The 22,817-nt window shown below is 47.2% G+C and overlaps 1 protein-coding gene across 1 annotated transcript in view; it reads right to left on the bottom strand.

The window, feature by feature from the left end:
• MTHFD1 (methylenetetrahydrofolate dehydrogenase, cyclohydrolase and formyltetrahydrofolate synthetase 1) overlaps positions 1 to 22,451 on the bottom strand; it is a 126,081-nt gene extending 103,630 nt beyond the window's left edge. The window contains exons 1-3 of the mRNA XM_060262112.1: positions 22,203 to 22,451; positions 4,921 to 5,005; positions 1,619 to 1,678 (exon numbers count right to left, since the gene is read on the bottom strand). Coding sequence (XP_060118095.1) covers positions 1,619 to 1,678; positions 4,921 to 5,005; positions 22,203 to 22,243 — 186 coding nt within the window. The 5' untranslated portion in view covers positions 22,244 to 22,451. The remainder of the gene's footprint in view (positions 1 to 1,618; positions 1,679 to 4,920; positions 5,006 to 22,202) is intronic.
• Positions 22,452 to 22,817: the final 366 nt, after the last annotated feature.

Raw genomic sequence — 22,817 nt, 5'->3', positions numbered from 1 at the left:
CTGTCCTGGGAGGGCCCGCCATTAGTTTTTTATACCCTCCTCGATGGTGCTTTCAGAATTATCCTCTTCATGCGGTGGTTTTCCCAGCACCATATTTTGTTGTTGCTGCTCAATAAATTCCATTCACCAAAAGATTACCCCTCCCCCACAAAACTCATCTTTTTCACTCCTGTTCACTGTGCCCAAGGCTGCTCCATTTTGTTTCCAAATAAATATTAACGATGCTGTCATACAGCCAATCAAATTTAACAACATCACTGTGGGCAAATGGCGTTAATTCTAAGCGACGTGCGGAGTAAGTCAAGTGGCTGGGTTCACCCAAAAGTATGGTGGCCTGGATACTTAGAACATAACAGAAGCCATGTTGGATCAGGCCAATGACCCATCCAGTCCAACACTCTGTGTCACACAGTGGCCAAAAAAAAAAAGGAGGTTCACAAGTGGGACTAGAAGCCCTTCCACTTTGCCATCCCCCCACCCCAAGCACCACGAATATAGAGCATCAGTGCCCCAGACAGTTCCAACAATATGCTGTGGCTAATAGCCACTGATGGACCTCTGCTCCATATTTTTATCCAAATCCCTCTTGAAGCTGGCTATGCTTGTAGCCGCCACCACGTCCTGTGGCAGTGAATTCCACATGTTAATCACCCTTTGGGTGAAGAAGTCCTTCCTTTTATCCGTTCTAACCCGACTGCTCAGCAATTTCATCGAATGCCCACGAGTTCTTGTATTGTGAGAAAGGGAGAAAAGGACTTCTTTCTCTACTTTCTCCATCCCATGCATAATCGTGTAAACCTCTATCATGTCACCCCGCAGTTGACGTTTCTCCAAGCTAAAGAGCCCCAAGCGTTTTAACCTTTCTTCATAGGGAAAGTGTTCCAAACCTTTAATCATTTTAGTTGCCCTTTTCTGGACTTTTTCCAATGCTATAATATCCTTTTTGAGGTGCGGTGACCAGAATTGTACACAGTATTCCAAATGAGACCGCACCATCAATTTATACACTTCTCTATAGCTATCCCACCCTTCTTCCAATGAATGCAAGGAGGCAAAAAGAGTTCTTCTACTTTATCCTCACATCAAGCCTATGAGGTAGCTGAAGCTGTGAAAGGTCTCCAGACAGCTTTGTGGTTGAGCAAGGATTTGAACCCAGATCCTAAACACTATGCCAGACTGGCTCACTGTGACGCACGAAGCACATGCTGAAAAAGTAAGGAAAGCATTATAAGATGCACACAGCCTTGTCAAGTCAGCTTCTCTAGGAATGCAAGATTTGAGTTCAGTAGCTCCTTAAAGACCAACCAGATTTTCAGGGTATAAATGTTCAAGAGTCAAAACTCCCTTTGTCAGCTGTTAGTTTCCAAAGTGTTACTGGACTCGAATCTACATCTTCTACCACAGACCAACATGGCTACCTTCTGATGAAGGGATGTAATAGTGCCATCTTCCAAGTGAAACCAGGGCTAAGCCACCTCAAGAAGGAGTCTGATGTGGCACAGAAATCCCTAAATAAAATAATAATAAACCTTGTATTATAGCTAGTCTGTATCCCAGTCTTTTTGCACAAAGGGAAGAAAAATACCGAATTCTCAGCCACAATGGGGAGAATTATTACCTCAGCAGCCGCCTTCAGTTTCATGCTAATGTAGAGATTTGAATCATCCCGATCACCAACCTAGAAAGAAAGAAAAAGGTCACTGAGGGGAATTTGGCTATTTTGTTTCAATCTATTTCATCCTAATCTCCCTCCAAGGAAATCAGAGAAACAAACATGATTCTTCCCACAATTGCTCTGTGAGGCAACAACCTCCAGTAGCACCTAACAGATAAGAACATAAGAGAAGCCATGATGGATCAGGTCAATGCCCACCCAGCTCTACACTGTTGTGTCACACAATGGCCAAAACTCAGGGGCAACCAAGAGGTCCACCAGTGGGGTCAGAACACCAGAAGCCCTCCCCACTGTTGCCCCCCAAGCCCCAAGAATACAGAGCATCACTGCCCCAGAAACAGTGCTCCACCTACACCTTGTGGCTAATAGCCACTGATGGACCTCTGCTTCATCATCCCTTCTAAAATGAGCAAGATTTTGGGGTGTATAAGCTTTCGAGAGGCAAAGATCCCTTTGTCAGATATTCCATCAGATATCTGATGAAGGAAACTCTGACTCTTGAAAGTTTGTACCCCCAAAACGTTGTTTCCTAAGGTGCCACTGGGTTTGAATCTAGCTCTTCTACTGTAGACCAACATGGCTACCCTTTGAACCTGAGGTAAATTAGCTGAACTTAAGAACATAAGAGAAGCCATGTTGGATCAGGCCAATGGCCCATCTAGTCCAACACTCTGTATCACACAGTGGCCAAAATATACATACACACACACAGTGGCTAATAGCCACTGATGGACCTCTGCTCCATATTTTTATCCAATCCCCTCTTGAAGCTGGCTATGCTTGTAGCCGCCACCACCTCCTGTGGCAGTGAATTCCACATGTTAATCATCCTTTGGGTGAAGAAGTACTTCCTTTTATCCGTTCTAACCTGACTGCTCAGCAATTTCATTGAATGCCCACGAGTTTTTGTATTGAGAAAGGGAGCAAAGGACTTCTTTCTCTACTTTCTCCATCCCAAGCATAATCTTGTAAACCTCTATCATGTCACCCTGCAGTCGACATTTCTCCAAGCTAAAGAGCCCCAAGCGTTTTAACCTCTCTTCATAGGGAAAGTGTTCCAAACCTTTAATCACTCTAGTTGCCCTTTTCTGCACTTTTTCCAATGCTATAATATCCTTTTTGAGGTGCGGTGACCAGAATTGCACACAGTACTCCAAATGAGACCGCACCATCGATTTATACAGGGGCATTATGATACTGGCTGATTTGTTTTCAAGTCCCTTCCTAATAATTCCCAGCATGGCATTGGCCTTTTTTATTGCAATTGCACACTGTCTTGACATTTTCACTGAGTTATCTACAACAACCTCAAGATCTCTCTCTTGGTCAGTCTCTGCCAGTTCACAACCCACCAACTTGTATTTGTAGCTGGGATTCTTGGCCCCAATGTGCAAATCTCTCCTTTTGCTGAATCCACAGAAAGGATTATGGGCAGATGGTGCCAATGTGGCTAAGCAAATCTCAGCCTGGTTAGTGCCTGTCTGGAAGACTCCCTGGCTGCCCCATATTTTAATAAATATTTTTTTAAATGTCAGCTGTACAGAGCTTTGTGGAAAAACCCACCATTTTGGTAGCAACAACTGAGCCAAGCTGTCTGTGAGCAGTGTGACAGACTATGGACTTAAACCTGTCTCTCCCATTTCTTAGTCTGACATTCTAGCAAAAATACTTGCTTGTAAGAACATAAGAGGAGCCATGTTGAATCAAGCTAATGGCCCATCCACTCCAACACTCAGTGTCACACAGTGGCCCAAAATGGTGGGTTTTCCCACAAAGCTCTGTACAGCTGACATTTTAAAAATATTTATTAAAATATGGGGCAGCCAGGCAGTCTTCCAGACAGGCACTAACCAGGCCAAGATTTGCTTAGCCACATTGGCACCACCTGCCCATAATCCTTTCTATGGATTCAGCAAAAGGAGAGGTTTGCACATGCGAGACGGTAATGAGGCGGAAGAGCATCAAGATGGTAAAGGGGGCAAGACCCTTTTAAAGTACAGGTGCTGGATTTCAGCTTGGAATATTCTTTAACACAAAACCTTCTTGCTGATAGAAAATGAACACAGCGGAAAGACAGGTTTCACCGCCGCCCCTCAGCTTGCTAAATTGGGTTACTCTTTGGAGGGAGACTTTTAATTCTTGTTTCCGTTCCAAAAGATGAGTGATCTGTCATCCCGTGTTGTCACAGCATTCTACTGCTGCAGGAGTCTGCCTCACCTTTCACATGGGAACCTGGCCTTAAATTCCAGTTTTCAGAAAAGATCTTTTGCTACTCTCGTCGTTATTTCGCACCGTTAAGGCAACATTAAGAGTATCTTTAACAATCTGAGAAACACAGATATGGAATTCCAGATATGACAAGCCAGCAAACCTTCAGGTGTAACTTAAGAGATTTCCCAGAATTACAGTTTATCTCCACACTACAGAGATCAGTTTCCCTGGAAGAAATGGTTTCTTTGGAGGGCGGACTCTATGGCATTATAGCCTGTTTAGGTCCCTCCCTCCCCTCGCCAAACCCTGCCCTCCCCGCAAATTCTACTCCCCAGATCCCCAGGAATTTCCCAACCCACAGTTGGCAACCCTAAGAGGAACCTGCCTGAGGGAGGTGAGTTTTCGGGGGAGGGAAGTGGAGGCAGAGAAAAGATTACACATCCCCTCTTCTCACCCACCACTCTTTCCCGGCATATTCCCTCCAGCTCTCAGACCTATTTCTCACTGAAAGATCTTTTTATTATTATTTTCTTTTAAAATACAGGAATGCAAAAGTTAGACAGATCAACATTTACAAGAGTAGAAAGCCGAAGAACACAAAATACATAATAATATCTATCTACACATGCCAGTCAGAATAACTGTCATCTTTAAACAATGTCAGAACATGTTTAAACATTCGAGTGATTTGTGATCGCAGGGCTTTTTCTGTAGCAGGAGCTCCTTTGCATATTAGGCCACACACCCCTGATGTAGCCAATCCTCTCAGAATTTACAGCAGGCCCTGGACTAAGAGCCCTGTAAGCTCTTGGAGGATTGGCTACATTAGGGGGTGTGGCCTAACATGCAAAGGAGTTCCTGCTACAAAAAAAAAAAGCCCCGGATTCTAGCATTAATGAAATGGTCTCAAAGTTTACTAAGCCACGTTAGTAGGGTAGGGGCCAATTTTATCCCTCTATTTAGTTCCCGACCTATTTCTGAAAAAGAAGTCATGGCCCATGAACAGATGCTTGAAAACGGGGGGTGGTGGATACCTGCAAAATTGCAAGTCCCGGCCTGAATCCAGGGACTTTCTCCTTCATGTTCGCCACTTGGTTCTTCAATCTCTCCCGTACTTGCCTAGAAAAGGAGTTGGGGGGACAGGAGAAGAGACAGGAAAAGCAAATTCACGTCACCAATCCCGACACAGAAATACCAAGCACGAAAAAGGGCAGGCAGTATGGTTGTCAACCTCCCAGTGGGACCTGGACTTCTCCCGGAAGTGTAACTGATCTGCAGGCTACAAAGATCATGGAGAAAATGGCTGCTTTGGAGGGTGAAATCTACGGCTTTGTACCCTTCTGAGGTCCCTCCATGCCCCAGCTCCAGCCTTCGAATCTCCAAGTACTTCCTACTCCAGAACTGGTAACTCCAACTGGCAGTTATGTTTCTACGAGATGACTCAGATCTGCAATGGAATGGAATGGAAGACCTAGTCCCTAATTGTACGGGCAGACTGTGCTGACAGGTGGAAGCAAAAGCACTCTGCGCATGTTTAGGAATTCTCGCTGTTACTTGAAGAATCCTCCAAAAATCATACCGTGTGCAAGAAAGGCGGGAAATGATAACAAAAGAGGTATTAGTCAAACGAGTTAGAGAAGGCCTTTAAAAACTGATTTTATATTCTTAAGCTACCGTAGCTGCCTTGTACCTTTGCCAGGAGAGATTTTGAGTATGCTGAAAAGACTACCCAATTCTGAGCTAGAAAAAGGCACATTTCAAAAACTTCAGGCCTTTTCACAGCTATGAGAGCCTTTCAAGAGACTTTTACCATGGACAGGCTTCCCAAACAGGAGGGTAATCAACACAGCTTCACAAGAAAACACCAAAACTATTAGTCTGAATTATGTGACAGCAAAAATAATAAATATGCCCAGGGCTTTTTTTTGTAGCATGAACATAAGAACATAAGAGAAGCCATGCTGGATCAGGCCAATGGCCCATCCAGTCCAACACTCTGTGTCACACATAAGAACATAAGAGAAGCCATGTTGGATCAGGCCAGTGGCCCATCCAGTCCAACACTCCGTGTCACACAGTGGCCCAAAAAAATTACCGTATTTTTCGGACCATAAGACGCACTCCCCCCCCCCAAAAAAGTGGGGGGGAGTGCGTGCGTCTTATGGTCCGAATACTAAAAGATGAGGGGGGGAGGGGCCTGCAGCCCCCGGGAGACAAGCAGCGAGATCGCTCCCTCCGCCCCCATCGCCAACCCAGCACTTTGCAGGGAGCAATCTCACTGCTTGTCTCCCAGCCAGGTGTGCTTGCCCCGCGCTTGCGTGCCTGGCTGGGAGACAAGCGGCGAGATCGCTCCCTGCAAAGTGCTGGGTTGGCGACGGGGGCGGAGGGAGCGATCTCGCCGCTTGTCTCCCAGCCAGGCACGCAAGCACGGGGCAAGCACGCCTGGCTGGAAGACAAGCGGCGAGATCGCTCCCTCCGCCCCCATCGCCAACCCAGCACTTTGCAGGGAGCGATCTCGCCGCTTGTCTTCCAGCCAGGCGTGCTTGCCCCGCGCTTGCGTGCCTGGCTGGGAGACAAGCAGCGAGATCGCTCCCTCCGCCCCCAACGCCAAGCGCTGGGTTTGCGGAGGGGGGGGGATTCCTCTTTCCCTGTCTGCGTGGCTTCAGCTTGTGCTATCAGCACAAGCTGAAGCCAGGCAGAGAGGAACACCCCCCCTCCGCAAAGGCAGCACTTCGCCAAGCGCTGCCTTTGCGGAGGGGGGGCTTCCTCTGTCCCTGTCTGTGTGGCTTCAGCTTCTGCTGATAGCAAGGGCTGGGTTCGGAGGCAGCCAAGCCTCGGATCCCAGCCCTTGCTATCAGCAGAAGCTGAAGCCAGGCAAAGAGGAAGCCTCCCCCCCTCCGCAAACGCAGCGCTTCGCGAAGCGCTGGGTTTGCGGAGGGGGGGGGCTTCCTCTGTGCCTGTCTGCCAGGCTTCAGCTGCTGCTTCTAGTAAGGGCTGGGATCGGAGGCAGGATTGAGAGGGGGAAGGTGCCCAGATCTGGGTGCACAGCTTCAAAAAATTTTTTCCTGTTTTCCTCCTCTAAAAACTAGATGCGTCTTATGGTCCGGTGCGTCTAATGGTCCGAAAAATACGGTATATATGTGTGTATATACACACACACACACACACACACACACACTGTGGCTAACAGTCACAGATGGACCTCTGCTCCATATTTTTATCTAACCCCTTCTTGATGCTGACTATGCTTGTAGACACCACCACCTCCTGTGGCAGTGAATTCCACATGTTAATCACCCTTTGGGTGAAGTAGTACTTTCTTTTATCCGTGAACTCCTTTGCATATTAGGCCACACACCCGATGTAGCCAATCCTCCTAGAGCTTACAGTAGGCCCTGTACAAAGAGCCCTGTAAGCTCCAGGAAGATTGGCTACGTCAGGGGTGTGTGGCCTAATATGCAAAAGAGCTCCTGCTACAAAAAAAAGCCCTGAATATGCCACAGTGTGGATTTAATGTGATTCATTCATACATACTACATCAAAAATCTCATACTTTAAGCAGCCATCTTTGGGTTTATGAGATACCCTATCTCAAGTCTCCATTCAGACAACATAGAAGAATAGAATCTGCCATGTTCGCAGCTTATTTCAAGCTTGTAAGATTTAAAAAACAGCCTAAGCAGGGGATGGGGAAAAAAATCAAATGAAGTGCTGGGTTCTTATTCTAGTCGCTCTGAAAGTACAGAACCGAAATACAGGCTTCCTCATCAGGTGGTGGGCTCTCCTTCCTTGGAGGTTTTTAAACAGATGCTAGATGGCCATCTGACAGCACTGAAGATCCTGTGAATTTAGAGGGAGGTATTTGTGCGTTTTCTGCATTGTTCAGGGAGTTGGACTAGATGACCGTGGGGGTCCCTTCCAACTCTATGATTCTATGACTCCATCCCTGGTTGGAGAAGTAAACCTTCCATGATATAAGAGATAATATCTAAAGGGAATATATATATTGGATTGTAAGTAGTAATAAAAAGTTTTGTAAATTGTTTTGTATGAAAATGTGGTAAAAGATATTATAAAATTGTGCTGTTATGTTTTATATTTGAGGAATGTTGATGCTTGTTTATATTTGTTAAAATGCAAATATGCTGTGAGGCTGTGCATGTATTTTGGTGTTTTTAAAATATATTTTTAATGTTTTGTAATATGGTTTGTAATTTAATAAACATTTATTATCCCCCAAGGTTATAATTCCAGCCCCACCTCAAATAAAAATTGCACTGCAGTGCCCTCTGGTGAATACAGGATGTAACTGCAATAAACAGATAACTGCTGAAAAGTTGAAAGCATTTTCATCTTTAAATCTTGACAGTATTTTTGATTAAGTAGTTAGAGATGTGAGAAAACAAGGCTGTGAAATTGAAACTCCTGTGGAAGGGCACTAGGTATCATTAAAAAAAAAAGTGTTGGGAGACTTTCTCCTCTTTTGTTCTTGCTTTCTCCACTATTAAAAATAACTCCATGTTCCTGTGCTGTACAAATGCAGACACACAGGTCAATTCCATCTTCTCCTTCCCCTACTAAACAGAATCTTAAAGCAGAGTTTAACCACAGTTTGAAATTCCATTTAACAGAGGAGAAACACAGCTGCCTGCCTCTGTACACCACAGGTAACTGGAGTTACTTTTCCACGCATGAAAAAAGGGGAAGGGAGAATAATTCTCATCACCAGTTAGGTTGTGTACACATTTTTACCTATGAAGCCAGCATTTGAAGCAAGAATCTGGGAAGAGTTTTCAGACATTCCCCCTTGAAGGATCTGTGCCACGGCTGGCTGAACTTGCTTAACGTAAGAGCCACATAGAATAAATGTCAGATGTCTGAGAGTCGTAAGACAAGGAAGGAAGGAAGGAAGGAAGGAAGGAAGGAAGGAAGGAAGGAAGGAAGGAAGGAAGGAGGGAGGGAGGGAGGGAGGGAGGGAAGGAAGGAAGGAAGGAAGGAAGGAAGGAAGGAAGGAAGGAAGGAAGGAAGGAAGGAAGGAAGGAAGGAAGGAAGGAAGGAAGGAAGGAAGGAAGGAAGGAAGGAAGGAAGGAAGGAAGGAAGGAACTTTAACTTTAGATGCATTCTCCAAACTGCTGGTTGTCTTGTCTTGGAGAAGGAATTTACAGAGCAAAATGTCTTCTCCAAGCCAGTCAACATGGCAATAGGGGCTTCAAAAGCCACACAATATGTGTGAAAGAGCCACGTGCGGCTCCCGAGTCAAACTTTGGCCACCCCTTATCTGTGCTTAAATACGCAGTGTTGGCTCTGAAATTTACATTTAAAATCTAGGAACTGATTTTTCTCTTTTTTGCCAGTCTTGGTTAGATCAGCATGTTATATGGATTCACACATCACAACGGGCAGTGCCATCTTAAGCAAACTTACACCCTTCAATGGGCTTAGAGCTGCTATACACCTTGCACTACTTGTTCTATTGTTTTCTCACCACCACTGCCCAGTATCAATTTACCATCCACCAGCACACATATAGAGTTTTATGGGGAGCAGTTGTTACTTGTGTCTGACTGCCATCTATGAATTAGCATTAGTTAGTTTCTGTATAAGTTTTAATGTTGTGTAACCATGTTTTAGATTTAGAAGAAGAGATTGGATTTATACCCCACCCTTTACTACCTGAAGGAGTCTCAGAGCGGCTTACAGTCTCCTTTCCCTTCCCCACAACAGACACACTGTGAGGGAGGTCAGGCTGAGAGAGCTCTCCCAGAATAGCCCTTGAGCAGAACTGTGAACTTAGAATCATAGCGTTGGAAGGGACCTCTAGGGTCATCTAGTCCAACCCCCTGTACAATGCAGGAAACTCACAAACACCTCCCCCAAAATTCACAGGATCTTCATTGCTGTCAGATGGCCATCTAGCCTCTGTTTAAAAACCTCCAAGGAAGGAGAGCTCACCACCTCCCAAGGAAGCCTGATCCACTGAGGAACCGCTCTAACGGTCAGGAAGTTCTTCCTAATGTTGAGCCGGAAACTCTTTTGATTTAATTTCAACCCACTGGTTCTGGCCCTACCTTCTGGGGTCACAGAAAACAATTCCACACCAACTTGTGGCTGATCCAAGGTCACTCCAGTAGCTGCATGTGAAAGAGCGGAGAATCAAACCTGGTTCTCTCAGATAAGATTCCACGCACTTAACCACTACACCAAACTGACTTTTAATCGTTCAAATCTATAGTTCTATATATATTGTTGTAACCCATCTTTTGCCTGGTTGTTCAGGGGAGGTTAGTAACTCTGAACTGTAATTCCACAAAATTAGAAATAATTCCTGTGCTTGCAAAAATAGACATTGGCTGTAAAAAGGGCTGGCTCACTGATCTCCTCTTTCAGCTTGTATTTCGCAATAATATTTCATTTTACTCAATGGTTCCGAGTATGGAGGGGGAGGATAAAGGGTGAAGGACCTCTGTTTTATCGCCAGTTAATATTTCACCAGATCCACTAATATAAATCCCTTACTGGTCAGCCCCTGTAGCTAATCTTTACTACAGCAGTTTGTTGGAAATAATAGTCACCTACTCTCCCCATCCCCCCAGAGAGCCCCGTGGCGCAGAGTGGTAAAGCTGTGGTACTGCAGTCAAATTCTCTGCTCACGACCTGAGTTCGATCCTGGCGGAAGCTGAACTCACATAGCCGGCTCCAGGTTGACTCAGCCTTCCATCCTTCCGAGGTCAGTCAAATGAGGACCCAGCTTGCTGGGGGGAAAGTGTAGATGACTGGGGAAGGCCATGGCAAACCACCTCGCAAAAAGTCTGCTGTGAAAACGTTGTGTTGTGACATCGCCTCAGAGTCGGAAATGACTGGTGCTTGCACAGGGGACTACCTTTACCTTTTTTATTCCCCCCCCCACACACACACTAATAATATACATTTTAAACTGCAATTGAAAGTTTAGAAGCGGCCCGTCACCTACATTATGGTATTTTGCCTCATAGCAGAAAATACCACAGGAACAGACAGCTTTAAAGGGGGGTTAGATTCATGGAGGATAAGTCTATCAATGGCTACTAGCCGTGGAGACTGAGGAAAAGGTCTATGTCAGGGTTGGCCAAACTGTGTTTCGGGAGCCACTTGTGGCTCTTTTCACACATATTGTGTGGCTCTTGAAGTCCCCACCCACCCCGATGGCTGGCTTGGAGAAGGCATTTGACTCTTTAAATCACTCCTCTAAGCCAAGCCAGCAGGCGGTTTAGAGAATGCACTTAAAGATGCTTTCTTTCCATATCTCCTTCCCTGCTTCCAAGTTCCTCCCCATCTATCTGTCTTCCTTCCTGTCTTGTGGCTCTCAAACATCCGATGTTCACTTCTTGCGGCTCTCAAACCTCTGATGTTTGGTGTAACGGTGTAGTGGTTAAGTGTGCGGACTCTTGTCTGGGAGAACCAGGTTTGATTCCCCACTCCTCCACTTGCAGCTGCTGGAATGGCCTTGGGTCAGCCATAGCTCTTTTATCTGGGAGAACCGGGTTTGATTCCCCACTCCTCCACTTGCAGCTGCTGGAATGGCCTTGGGTCAGCCATAGCTCTCTTATCTGGGAGAACTGGGTTTGATTCCCCACTCATCCACTTGCAGCTGCTGGAATGGCCTTGGGTCAGTCATAGCTCTTTTATCCGGGAGAACCGGGTTTGATTCCCCACTCCTCAACTTGCAGCTGCTGGAATGGCCTTGGGTTAGCCATAGCTATCGCAGGAGTTGTCCTTGAAAGGGCAGCTTGTGTCAGAACTCTCTCAGCCCCACCTACCTCACAGGGTGTCTGTTGTGGGGGAAGAAGATAAAGGAGATTGTAAGCCGCTCTGAGTCTCTGATTCAGAGAGAAGGGTGGGGTATAAATCCGCAATTCTTCTTCTTCTTCTTCTTCTTCTTCTTCTTCTTCTTCTTCTTCTTCTTCTTCTTCTTCTTCTTCTTCTTCTTCTTCTTCTTCTTCATTAAGCAAGTTTGGCCACCCCAGTCTATGTGAAGAGTTCAACCTCTGAATTCCAGAACCTGGAGGCAACATCGGAGGAGGGCCTCTAATCCCCTTTTAAAACTGTTTATTCCATCTTGACATCCTCCGGCAGCAAATTCCACATTTTAATCGCTCTCTGTATGAAGCAGTGCTCCTAATGAGCTCTCCCCTACTCCTAACGGGCTCAGAGAAGAGTACAAGAGTTTTACCCCACTTGGGCTACACACCACAACTCTGTGAAGCAGGGTTAGGTTATGAAATAGCTCCTGACCCACATTCATTCGTAGTACGGCCAAGAGGGGATTTTCAACCAAGCCCTCCTGACCCGAATCTCACACTCGCTCCCACACTCCCCCTGCATGTCGTTCCAAACTGATTTGCCCCCTGGCACGATGCAACCAGACTTTTTTGTGCAAAGGAAGCAGAATCCGCAGGAGCAATCAGAGAAATAAAACTGTCCCTAAGACGGAGAGCTTTCAGTTCATGAACTGCAATGAAGTATGGCTTAATCAAAGGCACATGAGCTGGGGGGCTCGTGACTCTCTGCCTGGTTTACAGGAAGAAGTTGGACACTGCCTCCCTTTCCCTGAACAAGCCTCCCTCCCACGCCCAAAGCTATCTGACCTCTTTCCTGGTTTCCCCTTCCTAGGCTCTGTTTATTGCATCAAAAGCAACTGCAACCTCTAGTTCAGAGGTGGCCAGACTGCAGCTCGTGCTTTGTGTGGCTCTCAAAGCCCCCACTGCTCCGTCGGCCGACATGGAGAAGGCATTTGTCTCTTTAATAAAATCACTTCTCCAAGCCAAGTCAGCTGACAGCTTGGAGAATGTGTTTATAGTTAAAGTTGCTTTCTTTCCACCTCCACCTCCCTCCATCTTCCCCATCTATTTTCCTTCCTTCCTTCCTACCCTGCCTCCACAACTGACATTCATGTCTTGCGGCTCTCAAACATCTGACATTTATTTTATGTGGCTCTTAAATTAAGCAAGTTTAGCCATCTCTGCTTTTGATCAAGATGGGTAGCCGCGTTAGTCTGTCTGCAGCAGCAGAAGAAGAAAGAAGAAGAAGAAGAAAGAAGAAGAAAAAGAAAGAAGAAGAAAAAGAAAGAAGGAAGAAGGAAGAAGGAAGAAGGAGAAGAAGGAGAAGAAGGAGAAGAAGGAGAAGAAGGAGAAGAAGGAGAAGAAGGAGAAGAAGGAGAAGAAGGAGAAGAAGAAGAAGAAGAAGAAGAAGAAGAAGAAGAAGAAGAAGAAGAAGAAGAAGAAGAAGAAGAAGAAGAAGAAGAAGAAGAAGAAGAAGAAGAAGAAGAAAGAAGATATTGGATTTATATCCCGCCCTCCACTCCGAAGAGTCTCAGAGCGGCTCACAATCTCCTTTACCTTCCTCCCCCACAACAGACACCCTGAGGTGGGTGGGACTGAGAGGGCTCTCACAGCAGCTGCCCTTTCAAGGACAACCTCTGCCAGAGCTATGGCTGACCCAAGGCCATGCTAGCAGGTGCAAGTGGAGGAGTGGGGAATCAAACCCGGTTCTCCCAGATAAGAGTCCGCACACTTCACCACTACACCAAACTGGCTCTCAGCCCCACCCAGAGCAAGAGTCCTTGCGGCTCTCCAACATCTGACTTCATATCTTGCGGCTCACAAACATCAGACGTTTATTCTATGTGGCTCTTACATTAAGCAAGCTTCGCCACCCCGGTCTGAAGCGATAAAAAAAGTCAGAGTCCAGCAGCTCCTTTAAGACCAACACATGAAAGCTTACACCCTGAATAAAACTTACTACAGTACAGTAAAAATTTACTGCGTAAAACCATTGGCCACTGCAATATAAAACTTATTAGGTCTTAAGGCGCCACTGGACTCTTAACTTTGCTCTGTTCTACTGCTTCAGACCCACACAGCTGCCTGTCCATTCGAATGAACCTAAGAGAAGCCATCTTGGATCAGGCCATGGCTCATCCAGTCCAACACTCTGTGTTGCACAGTGGCCAAGAAACCCAGCTGCCATCAGGAGATCCATCAGTGGAGCCAGGATACTAGAAGTTCTCACACTGTTGCCCCTCCCGAGCACCAAGAACAGAGCATCACTTGCCCCAGACAGAGAGTTCCAACAATACGCTGTGGCTAATTATCCAATCCCCTCTTGAAGCTGGCTATGCCTGTGGCAGTTATTCGGATCTGTCTCTGGCAGCCAGAGGAACGCTTCTAATACCTTCTGAAGTGTGGGGGGGGGGGGGCAGTCCTTACATTACAATGACAGGAACGTTATTTACAGAGAAATAACTTTAAAGCCAAGCAGGGATTTCAAAAGAGAGCAAGCATTTCTGGGACATACGCATAACATTTCAGGATCAAGACACCAATGTTAATCAGTCACGTGCCCCCAGGTTAAATGTTAAGCCGGTGGCGCAATAAAGGAAGATAGCAGGGACAAACTCGAAGCAGAGACGACTGAAGCCTGAGGAAAGATCGTGCCAGAAATATTTAATATATATTGCCAAACTGACCCATCCACACCAGCTCCAAGTGTGTTTAAGGGCACAGTTCAGGGTGCTGCGGTTGACCTTAAAAGCCCTATATGGCTGGGGACCAACATATCTGAAGGACCATCTCCTCCCTTTAGAACCTACGCAAGCATTTCTGTTAACTCTGGGAGGCCTTGCCTTGGGAGCCTCCGCTTTCTGAGATTAGGCAGCTGGCAACCCCAGGAGGAGAGCCTTCTTGGTGGTGGCCCCCAAACTCTGGAACTCTCTCCAGAGAGAGTCTCATCTGTTCCCATCTATCGCTGTCTTCTGCCAGAAGGTGACGACTTTTTCTGTTTCATCTGGCATTATTAACTCAGTGATTATTAACTCATTATTAACTCAGTGATCAGAAAGCCAGTTTGGTGTAGTGGTTAAGTGTGCGGACTCTTATCTGGGAGAACCAGGTTTGATTCCCCACTCCTCCACTTGCACCTGCTAGCATGGCCTTGGGTCAGCCATAGCTCTGGCAGAGGTTGTCCTTGAAAGGGCAGCTGCTCTGAGAGCCCTCTCCAGCCCCACCCACCCCACAGGGTGTCTGTTGTGGGGGTGGAAGGTAAAGGAGATTGTGAGCCGCTCTGAGACCCTTTGGAGTGGAGGGCAGGATATAAATCCAATATCTTCTTCTTCTTCCTGCCCTACGATTTAATTGTTTTTATGTATTTTAACTCTGCCTCTCATGACGAGTTTTTGCATGTTTTTTTTACGGTGAACTTGTATCACTTTACCTCGATGGCCCTGACAAGGGCAGAAAAGTGGGATATAAATTTTGTAAAACAAAGCAGGAGACAAGTATCACCTTTAAGACCAACAACCTTTTATTCAGAATGTAAGCTTTCGTGTGCATGCACACTTCTTCAGACAAGGAATGAGATACAGCAAGCAGAGCTACATATAGCTAGCGGGGTTTAGAATGCAAAGTGTTACAAAGTTAAGAACATAAGAGAAGCCATGTTGGATCAGGCCAATGGCCCATCCAGTCCAACACTGTGTCACACAGTGGCCACACACACACACACTGTGGCTAATAGCCACTGATGGACCTCTGCTCCATATTTTTATCCAATCCCCTCTTGAAGCTGTCTATGCTTGCAGCCGCCGCCACCTCCTGTGGCAGTAAATTCCACATGTTGGGTGAAGAAGTCCTTCCTTTGGTCCGTTTTAACCTGACTGCTGAGCAATTTCATTGAATGCCCACGAGTTCTTGCATTGTGAGAAAGGGAGAAAAGTACTTCTTTCTCTATTTTCTCCATCCCATGCAAAATCTTGTAAACCTATCATTTCACCCCGCAGTCGACATTTTTCCAAGCTAAAGTGCCCCAAGCTTTTTAACCTTTATTCACGGGGAAAGTGTTCGAAACCTTTAGTTGCCCTTTTCTGCACTTTTCCCAATGCTATATCCTTTTTGAGGTGCGGTGACCAGAACTGTACACAGCATTCCAAATGAGACCACGCCATCGATTTATACATCGATATCCAATAGCAGAACAGTAAAATTAACTCATTCAGAAAACCTTTGACCTGAGTTTTCTAAATTTGTTAATTTTACTATTCTGCTATTGGATTTTAACTTCGTAACACTTTGCATTCTAAACCCCCGCCAGCTAGATGTAGCTCTGCTTAGTGCCTGAAGAAGTGGGCATGCACACGAAAGCTTACATTCTGAATAAAAGGTTGTTGGTCTTAAAGGTGCTACGTGACTTCTGCTTTGTTCTACTGCTTCAGACTAACATGGCTGCCCGCCTGGATCTATAAATTTTGTAAATAACACTTGGAGCTGCCTTATCGCGAATCAGACCCATGGTCCAAGGTCCATCAGGGTCAATATTGTCTACTCAGACTGGCAGCTGCTCTCCGGCGTCTCAAGCACAGGCACAGGCCTGGAGAGCCAGTTTGGTGTAGTGGTTAAGTGAAGCGGACTCTTATCTGGGAGAACCGGCTTTGATTCCCCACTCTTCCACTTGCACCTGCTGGAATGGCCTTTGGTCAGCCATAGCTCTGGCAGAGGTTGTCCTTGAAAGGGCAGCTGCTGGGAGACCCCTCTCCAGCCCCACCCACCTCACAGGGTGTCTGTTGTGGGGGAGGAAGGTAAAGGAGATTGTGAGCCACTCTGAGACTCTTCAGAGTGGAGGGCGGGATATAAATCCAATATCATCTTCTTCTTCATCTTCTAGTCCGGAGATGAGCTGTAACTCTCATACATATGGGGTGGGATATAAATCCAATATCTTCATTTACCTCACAGGGTGTCTGTTGTGTGTGTGGGGGGGGAGAAGGTAAAGGAGATTGTGAGCCACTCTGAGACTCTTTGGAGTGGAGGGCAGGATATAAATCCAATATCTTCATCTACCTCACAGGGTGTCTGTTGTGGGGGAGGAAGGTAAAGGAGATTGTGAGCCGCTCTGAGACTCTTCGGAGCGGAGGGCGGGATATAAATCCAATATCTTCTTCTTCTTCTTCTTTCACATTACCATCTATCTGGTCGTTTAAATGGATATGCCAGAGATTGAACCTGGGACCGTCTGCATGCCAAGCGGGTGGTCTATCACGGAGGGATGACCTCTTCCTAGCTGCCTTATACTGAATCAAGAGCCTTTCAGCGCTACGATATGGTTGGATGTCACAAAAACTCCGGTTTGTTCGCTGCAAGAATTAGAATGATAAGCAAAGCACTGATTTCTATAATCTTCGAAGGGGGTTTAACTCTGCTTAATACAGCACTGTTAATACAGCACTGTTCATTTATTTGGGGGCACAAGCTCCCCCCACCTTTTCCACAGCCGAGGCCTTCCTGTGTTACAAAGTCTTCAACAGAACTGTAGTTTGTAACTGTGTCTAAATGTAGGCGTTTTAACTAATCCAGGTCTACTGCTGAGAAGAAGAGGCTATTGGATTTATATCCCGCCCTGTACTCTGAATCTCAGAACGGTTACAATCTCCTTCACCTTCTCCCTCCACCCCACAACAGACACCCTGTGAGGTGGGTGGGGCTGAGAGAGCTCTCCCAGAAGCTGCCCTTTCAAGGACAACTTCTACAAGAGCTATGGCTGACCCAAGGTCATTCCAGCAGGTGCAAGTGGAGGAGTGGGGAATCAAACCCGGTTCTCCCAGATAAGAGTCCGCACACTTAACCACTACACCAAACTGGCTAAGGTCCTGACCCTAGATCAGCCAGTGGTTATGACAGCCTAGGCCAGGGGTGGCCAAACTGCGGCTCAGGAGCCACGTGTGGCTCTTTTACAGATATTGTGTGGCTCTCGAAGCTCCCACGACCCCCATCAGCCAGCTTGGAGAAGACATTTATCTCTTTAAATCACTTCTCTAAGCCAAGCCAGCTGGCAGTTTGGAAAAGGCATTTAAAGTTAAAATTGCTTGCTTTCCACCCCACCCTCCCTGGTCTCAAACATCTGATATTCATGTGCTGTGGCTCTCAAACATCTGCTGTTTATTCTACGTGGCTCTTATGTTAACTAAGTTCGGCCACCCCTGGCCTAGGCTAACCTGAGTCAAATCTTGGAAGCTAAGCAGGGTCAACCTTGGTTCATACTTGGACGGGAGACCACCAAGGAAGCCCAGGGTTGCTACGCAGATCAGGCAACGGCAAAAACACCTCTGCTAGTTTCTTGCTTCGAAAGCCCTACAGCAGGGGTGGCCTAACTTGCTTAACGTAAGTGTTGGTCCTTGTTTGAACTTGGATGAGTGACTACCAGGTTTTTTTTTTTTTAGCAGGAACGCAGTTCCAGCTGGCTTGGTGTTGGGGTGTGTGGCCTAATATGCAAATAAGTTCCTGCTGGGCTTCTTCTATTTTTTAAAAAAGCTCTGGTGACCACCAAAGGATTCCAGGGTTATAACATGGAGGCAGGTGATGGGACACCACCCCTCTTTTACCTCGAAAACCCTACAGGGTTGTCATAAATTGATTGTGACCTGACAGCATTTTATACACACACACACAAACACATATATATATAAAGATCCCAGATTGTGGGCTAGAAATAAGCTCCCATGCGTACAGTTTCTGTTCTGTTCCACCCCAGAGGTCCTGAGCGATTTACACACTATTTGCAGATAATGCTTGCCTAAAAACAAAGATGGACAAAGCAACAGAGACAAGGGTGCCTCTGAGTGTATGCAGAGTGCTATTGCCTCTCTTCTTCAATCAGCAACTAAAAGTCAGCCGTCCACCTCAGATCAGGAGCTGGGGCTCCCACAACTAAGGGCTAAATTATATTACACGTTCAGTGTTCTAGATTAGGTTCTCTCCCAACATACCTCAGTTGTGAAGGGGCTGTGGGAGGGGCTGTAGGTAAGTGGTTGAGTAGCTGCTTTGAAGAACAGATTGGATTTATACCCCACCCTACGTCCAGAGTGGCTTACAATCTCCTTCTCTTCCCCTCCCCACAACAGACACCCTGTGAGGTGGTGGAGCTAAGAGAGCTCTGACTGAGAACTGCTCTTGAGAGAACAGCTCTGAGAGAACTGGGATTACTGGTCACATGTGCATGTGGAGGAGTGGGGGAATCAAACCCTACATCACGCTGCTCTCATGTAGATGACCCTGCGCAGACACAAATGGCCTCAATACACCAACGGGCCTGACTCATGCTGGTGGCGGTCAGTGAAGAAGAAGATATTGGATTTATATCCCGCCCTCCACTCCGAAGAGTCTCAGAGCGGCTCTCAATCTCTTTTACCTTCCTCCCCCACAACGGACACCCTGTGAGGTAGATGAAGATGTTGGATTTATATCCCGCCCTCCACTCCGAAGAGTCTCAGAGCGGCTCACAATCTCCCTCCCCCACAACAGACACCCTGTGAGGTAGATGAAGATATTGGATTTATATCCCGCCCTCCACTCCAAAGAGGCTCAGAGCGGCTCACAATCTCCTTTACCTTCCTCCCCCACAACAGACGCCCTGTGAGGTGGATGAAGATATTGGATTTATATCCCGCCCTCCACTCCGAAGAGTCTCAGAGCGGCTCTCAATCTCCTTTACCTTCCTCCCCCACAACAGACACCCTGTGAGGTAGATGAAGATGTTGGATTTATATCCCACCCTCCACTCCGAAGAGTCTCAGAGTGGCTCACAATCTCCTTTACCTTCCTCCCCCACAACAAACACCCTGTGAGGTGGGTGGGGCTGGAGAGGGCTCTCTCAGCAGCTGCCCTTTCAAGGACAACCTCTGCCAGAGCTATGGCTGACCCAAGGCCATGCTAGCAGGTGCAAGTGGAGGAGTGGGGAATCAAACCCGGTTCTCCCAGATAAGAGTCCGCACACTTAACCACTACACCAAACTGACTCAGTGGCAGCGCATCTGCCCAGGTTCAATCCACCTCTAGTTAAAAGAATCAGGCGGTAGGTAATGGGCACAGAGAACCCAGAGAGCTGCCATCCAGTCAGAAGATATACTACTGAACCCAAATGGACCAAGAGACTGGCCCAGTAGACGTCAACTAGCAAGGGGCCCTGGCTCTAAGGCAGAGCATCCACTGGGCATGCAGAACGTCCCAGGTAAATCTCTGGCATCTCCAAGCAAAATAATGAAGTGATGTGAAAGACTGTGAACTGCTGCCAGTCAGAGCAGGCAAGAGTGACCTCGAAAGACCAATCATAAGGCAGCTTCATGCGTTCAAGCGTGCTCGGGATCGCAGCCTCAGAGGAAACAAGGAGAAAACAACAGAACAAAGGAGGAGTCCAGTAGCACCTTTAAGAACAACAAAATCTTATTCAGAATGTAAGCTTTCATATGCATGCACACTTCATCAGACTGTACCCAGGCCCGCAGCTACAGTGGGGCCTAGGAGGCGCCCAGCCCATCCTTTCCACCGCTCCTTCCAACTGTATGCCCCCTCCATTGGAGGGTCCCAAATCTGTCCCATTTGCTCACCACCACTCAAGCAGCTTACAGTGCCGAGAGCCCAAGGCCACCAAACTGGGTGACCTCCACTCCCCCCGCAACAACAAATCGTGCTGTGGGCCCCACCAAACATGAAATCCTGGCTGCAAGGGTGCCTCTGAGCATATGCAGAATGCATACTGTACTGTACCCCATCCCCTTGTCAAATCTGCATAGAACTCTGGTCAAGTCTGTACCTAACATTGGCTCAGGAGAGAAGCATCCTGGGTAAAGCCAAACTGTATTCCATTGCTGCTAGCTCGAACTCTCCTTACCCCCTCCTTTTCTTTGTTATTTATTTATTTATTTATTTATTTATATTTCGATTTATATCCCGCCCTTCCCACCGAGGTGGCTCAGGGCGGCTTACAACATATAAATATGTTATGTAGTATTGCTTTGAAATGGGAATATGTGAACGTTTTATCTGAGCCTTCTCAGGGCTGGCACCGGGGGAGGTTGGAGCCAGAAACTTTCAAGGCCGAAACAGGCCTGAGAACGAAATAGTAACATCAATGTGTGAATGTGCCCTGCATAGTACCCCTCCCTCAAGAATCCCTTTGAAGTGTACCTTATATGATTGCATTCTACTGTATGATCTTTAGTCTTTCAATCTCAATGTAGTCGAGAACAACAGTATCAATAAACTAGTTATTTTGTTTCAACAAAGACTCGTTATTGAATCTGCCGACTTGACACCCCTTGTCTGAAGAAGTATGCATGCACACGAAAGCTTACATTCTGAATAAAACTTTGCTGGTCTTAAAAGGTGCTACTCCTACTTTGTTCTACCCCTTCAGACCAACATAGCTGCCCACCTGGATCTGTCTATAAGGATAAAAGAGATCCAGGTGGGCAGCCGTGTAGGTCTGAAGCAGCAGAACGAAGTTGGAACAAAGTGGCACTTTTAAGACCAGCAAAGTTTTATTCAAGGTATAAGGTTTTGCGTGTAAAAGAGAAGCGTGCTTGCCCAGGAGAGCTTATACCTTGAATAAAACTTTGGTGATCTTAAAGGTGCCACTGGACTCCAACAGTATCTGAAGAAGTGTGCACGCACACACAAGCTTTCACCCAGAATTTAACTTTGTGAATGACTCAATAAAGTTTTATTCAAGGTATAATCTTTTGCAGGTAAACAATAAGCGTGCTTGCACAAGAGAGCTTACACCTTGAATCAAATTTTTGATGGTGTTAAAGGTGCCGCAGGATTCAAACTCATCCAAAGAAGTGTGCATGCACACGAAAGCTTACACCTAGAATTCAACTTTGTTGGTCTTGAAGGTGGCCACAGGATTGAAACTCATCCAAAGAAGTGTGCGCACACACGAAAGCATATACCCAGAATTCAACTCTGTTGGTCTTAAAGGTGTCAATGGATTCAAACTCATCCAGGTGTGCATTGCACACAAAACCTTACACCCAGAATTCAACTTCGTTGGTCTTAAAGGCGCCAGTGGATTCAAACTCCTCCAAAGAAGTGTGCATTGCACACAAAACCTCCCACCCGGAATTAAACTGTTGGTCTTCTTGAAGGTGGCCACTGGATTCAAACTTTGTTCTAAGGTCTGAAAACAGGACTGGGATCCCGGGGAAAGGCCTCCCCACCCGCAGCCAACTTTCTCAAACTCTTGCCAAATCGCTCTGATTGGAGCCTGAGAAACCGAGTCGCCTTCACCCACAGTGGGGTCACTGCGAATTGAAGCCCCCCCGTCCTCCAAATTTGTCATGGGGGGCGCGTCTCCTGGCGAGAAGCGCAACGCGCCCTCCTTCACCACCACCACCACCACCCAGCTTCCCAGGTGCGCCCCAGGCTCTCCGTGCAAGAACCGGATCGGCCCCGATCCCCCATAGATCTCCTCCCGCCCCAACCCCGAGCAAAGGGGGAGAAAGCCGCCCTACGCGGAAACGGTCTTGCCGCTGAGGATCTCGGCGGAGGCCATGGCGCGTCCGATTCCTCCCCTTCCTCCGCCGGCGGCTGCTGCTGCTACTGCGCTCAGTGCCGCTCCGATGGCGCCGGGAGGGGCTCAAAAACCCGCGCCGGGCGGCCCTGCCCACCCCCGGCCTTGCACGAGGGACCCACGTGGCGATCGAAACTTTTGCAAGAGGAGGAGGAGGAAGCCCCTGATCGGCCGGCGGGGGGGTGGAGACGGAGGAGGGCGCAGGCGACCAGGCCCTCGGCACCGGTCCGCCCCCTTGGGCGCGCTCCCCGAGGGGCGTCTCCTCCGAACGGGCACGGCGTTACTAGGGCCACCCAGCGGAGGGGACGAGCTTAGACGCGCCTTTTTGGAAAGGGCATGCTTTTCTTAAGGGCAGCGGAGCAGGCGAAAGATCTTGGAGGCTTGGAAACCTGAGATTGCCAAATCCGGATTGGGAAATGCCTGGCGTCGGGTTGTCAATCCCCAGGTGGGAGTGAAACACAACCGGAAACCACAGTGTACGGATCATTTGAAACGCACAAGCAACGCTGCGAATAAAGCGTTTCAAATAATCATGCTGAAAAAAATTGACATTTTC

The sequence above is a fragment of the Heteronotia binoei genome, chromosome 21 (assembly GCF_032191835.1).
Source record: "Heteronotia binoei isolate CCM8104 ecotype False Entrance Well chromosome 21, APGP_CSIRO_Hbin_v1, whole genome shotgun sequence".
In the NCBI taxonomy this organism is placed as follows: Eukaryota; Metazoa; Chordata; class Lepidosauria; order Squamata; family Gekkonidae; genus Heteronotia; species Heteronotia binoei.
This window is presented reverse-complemented; position numbering and strand designations above follow the sequence as displayed.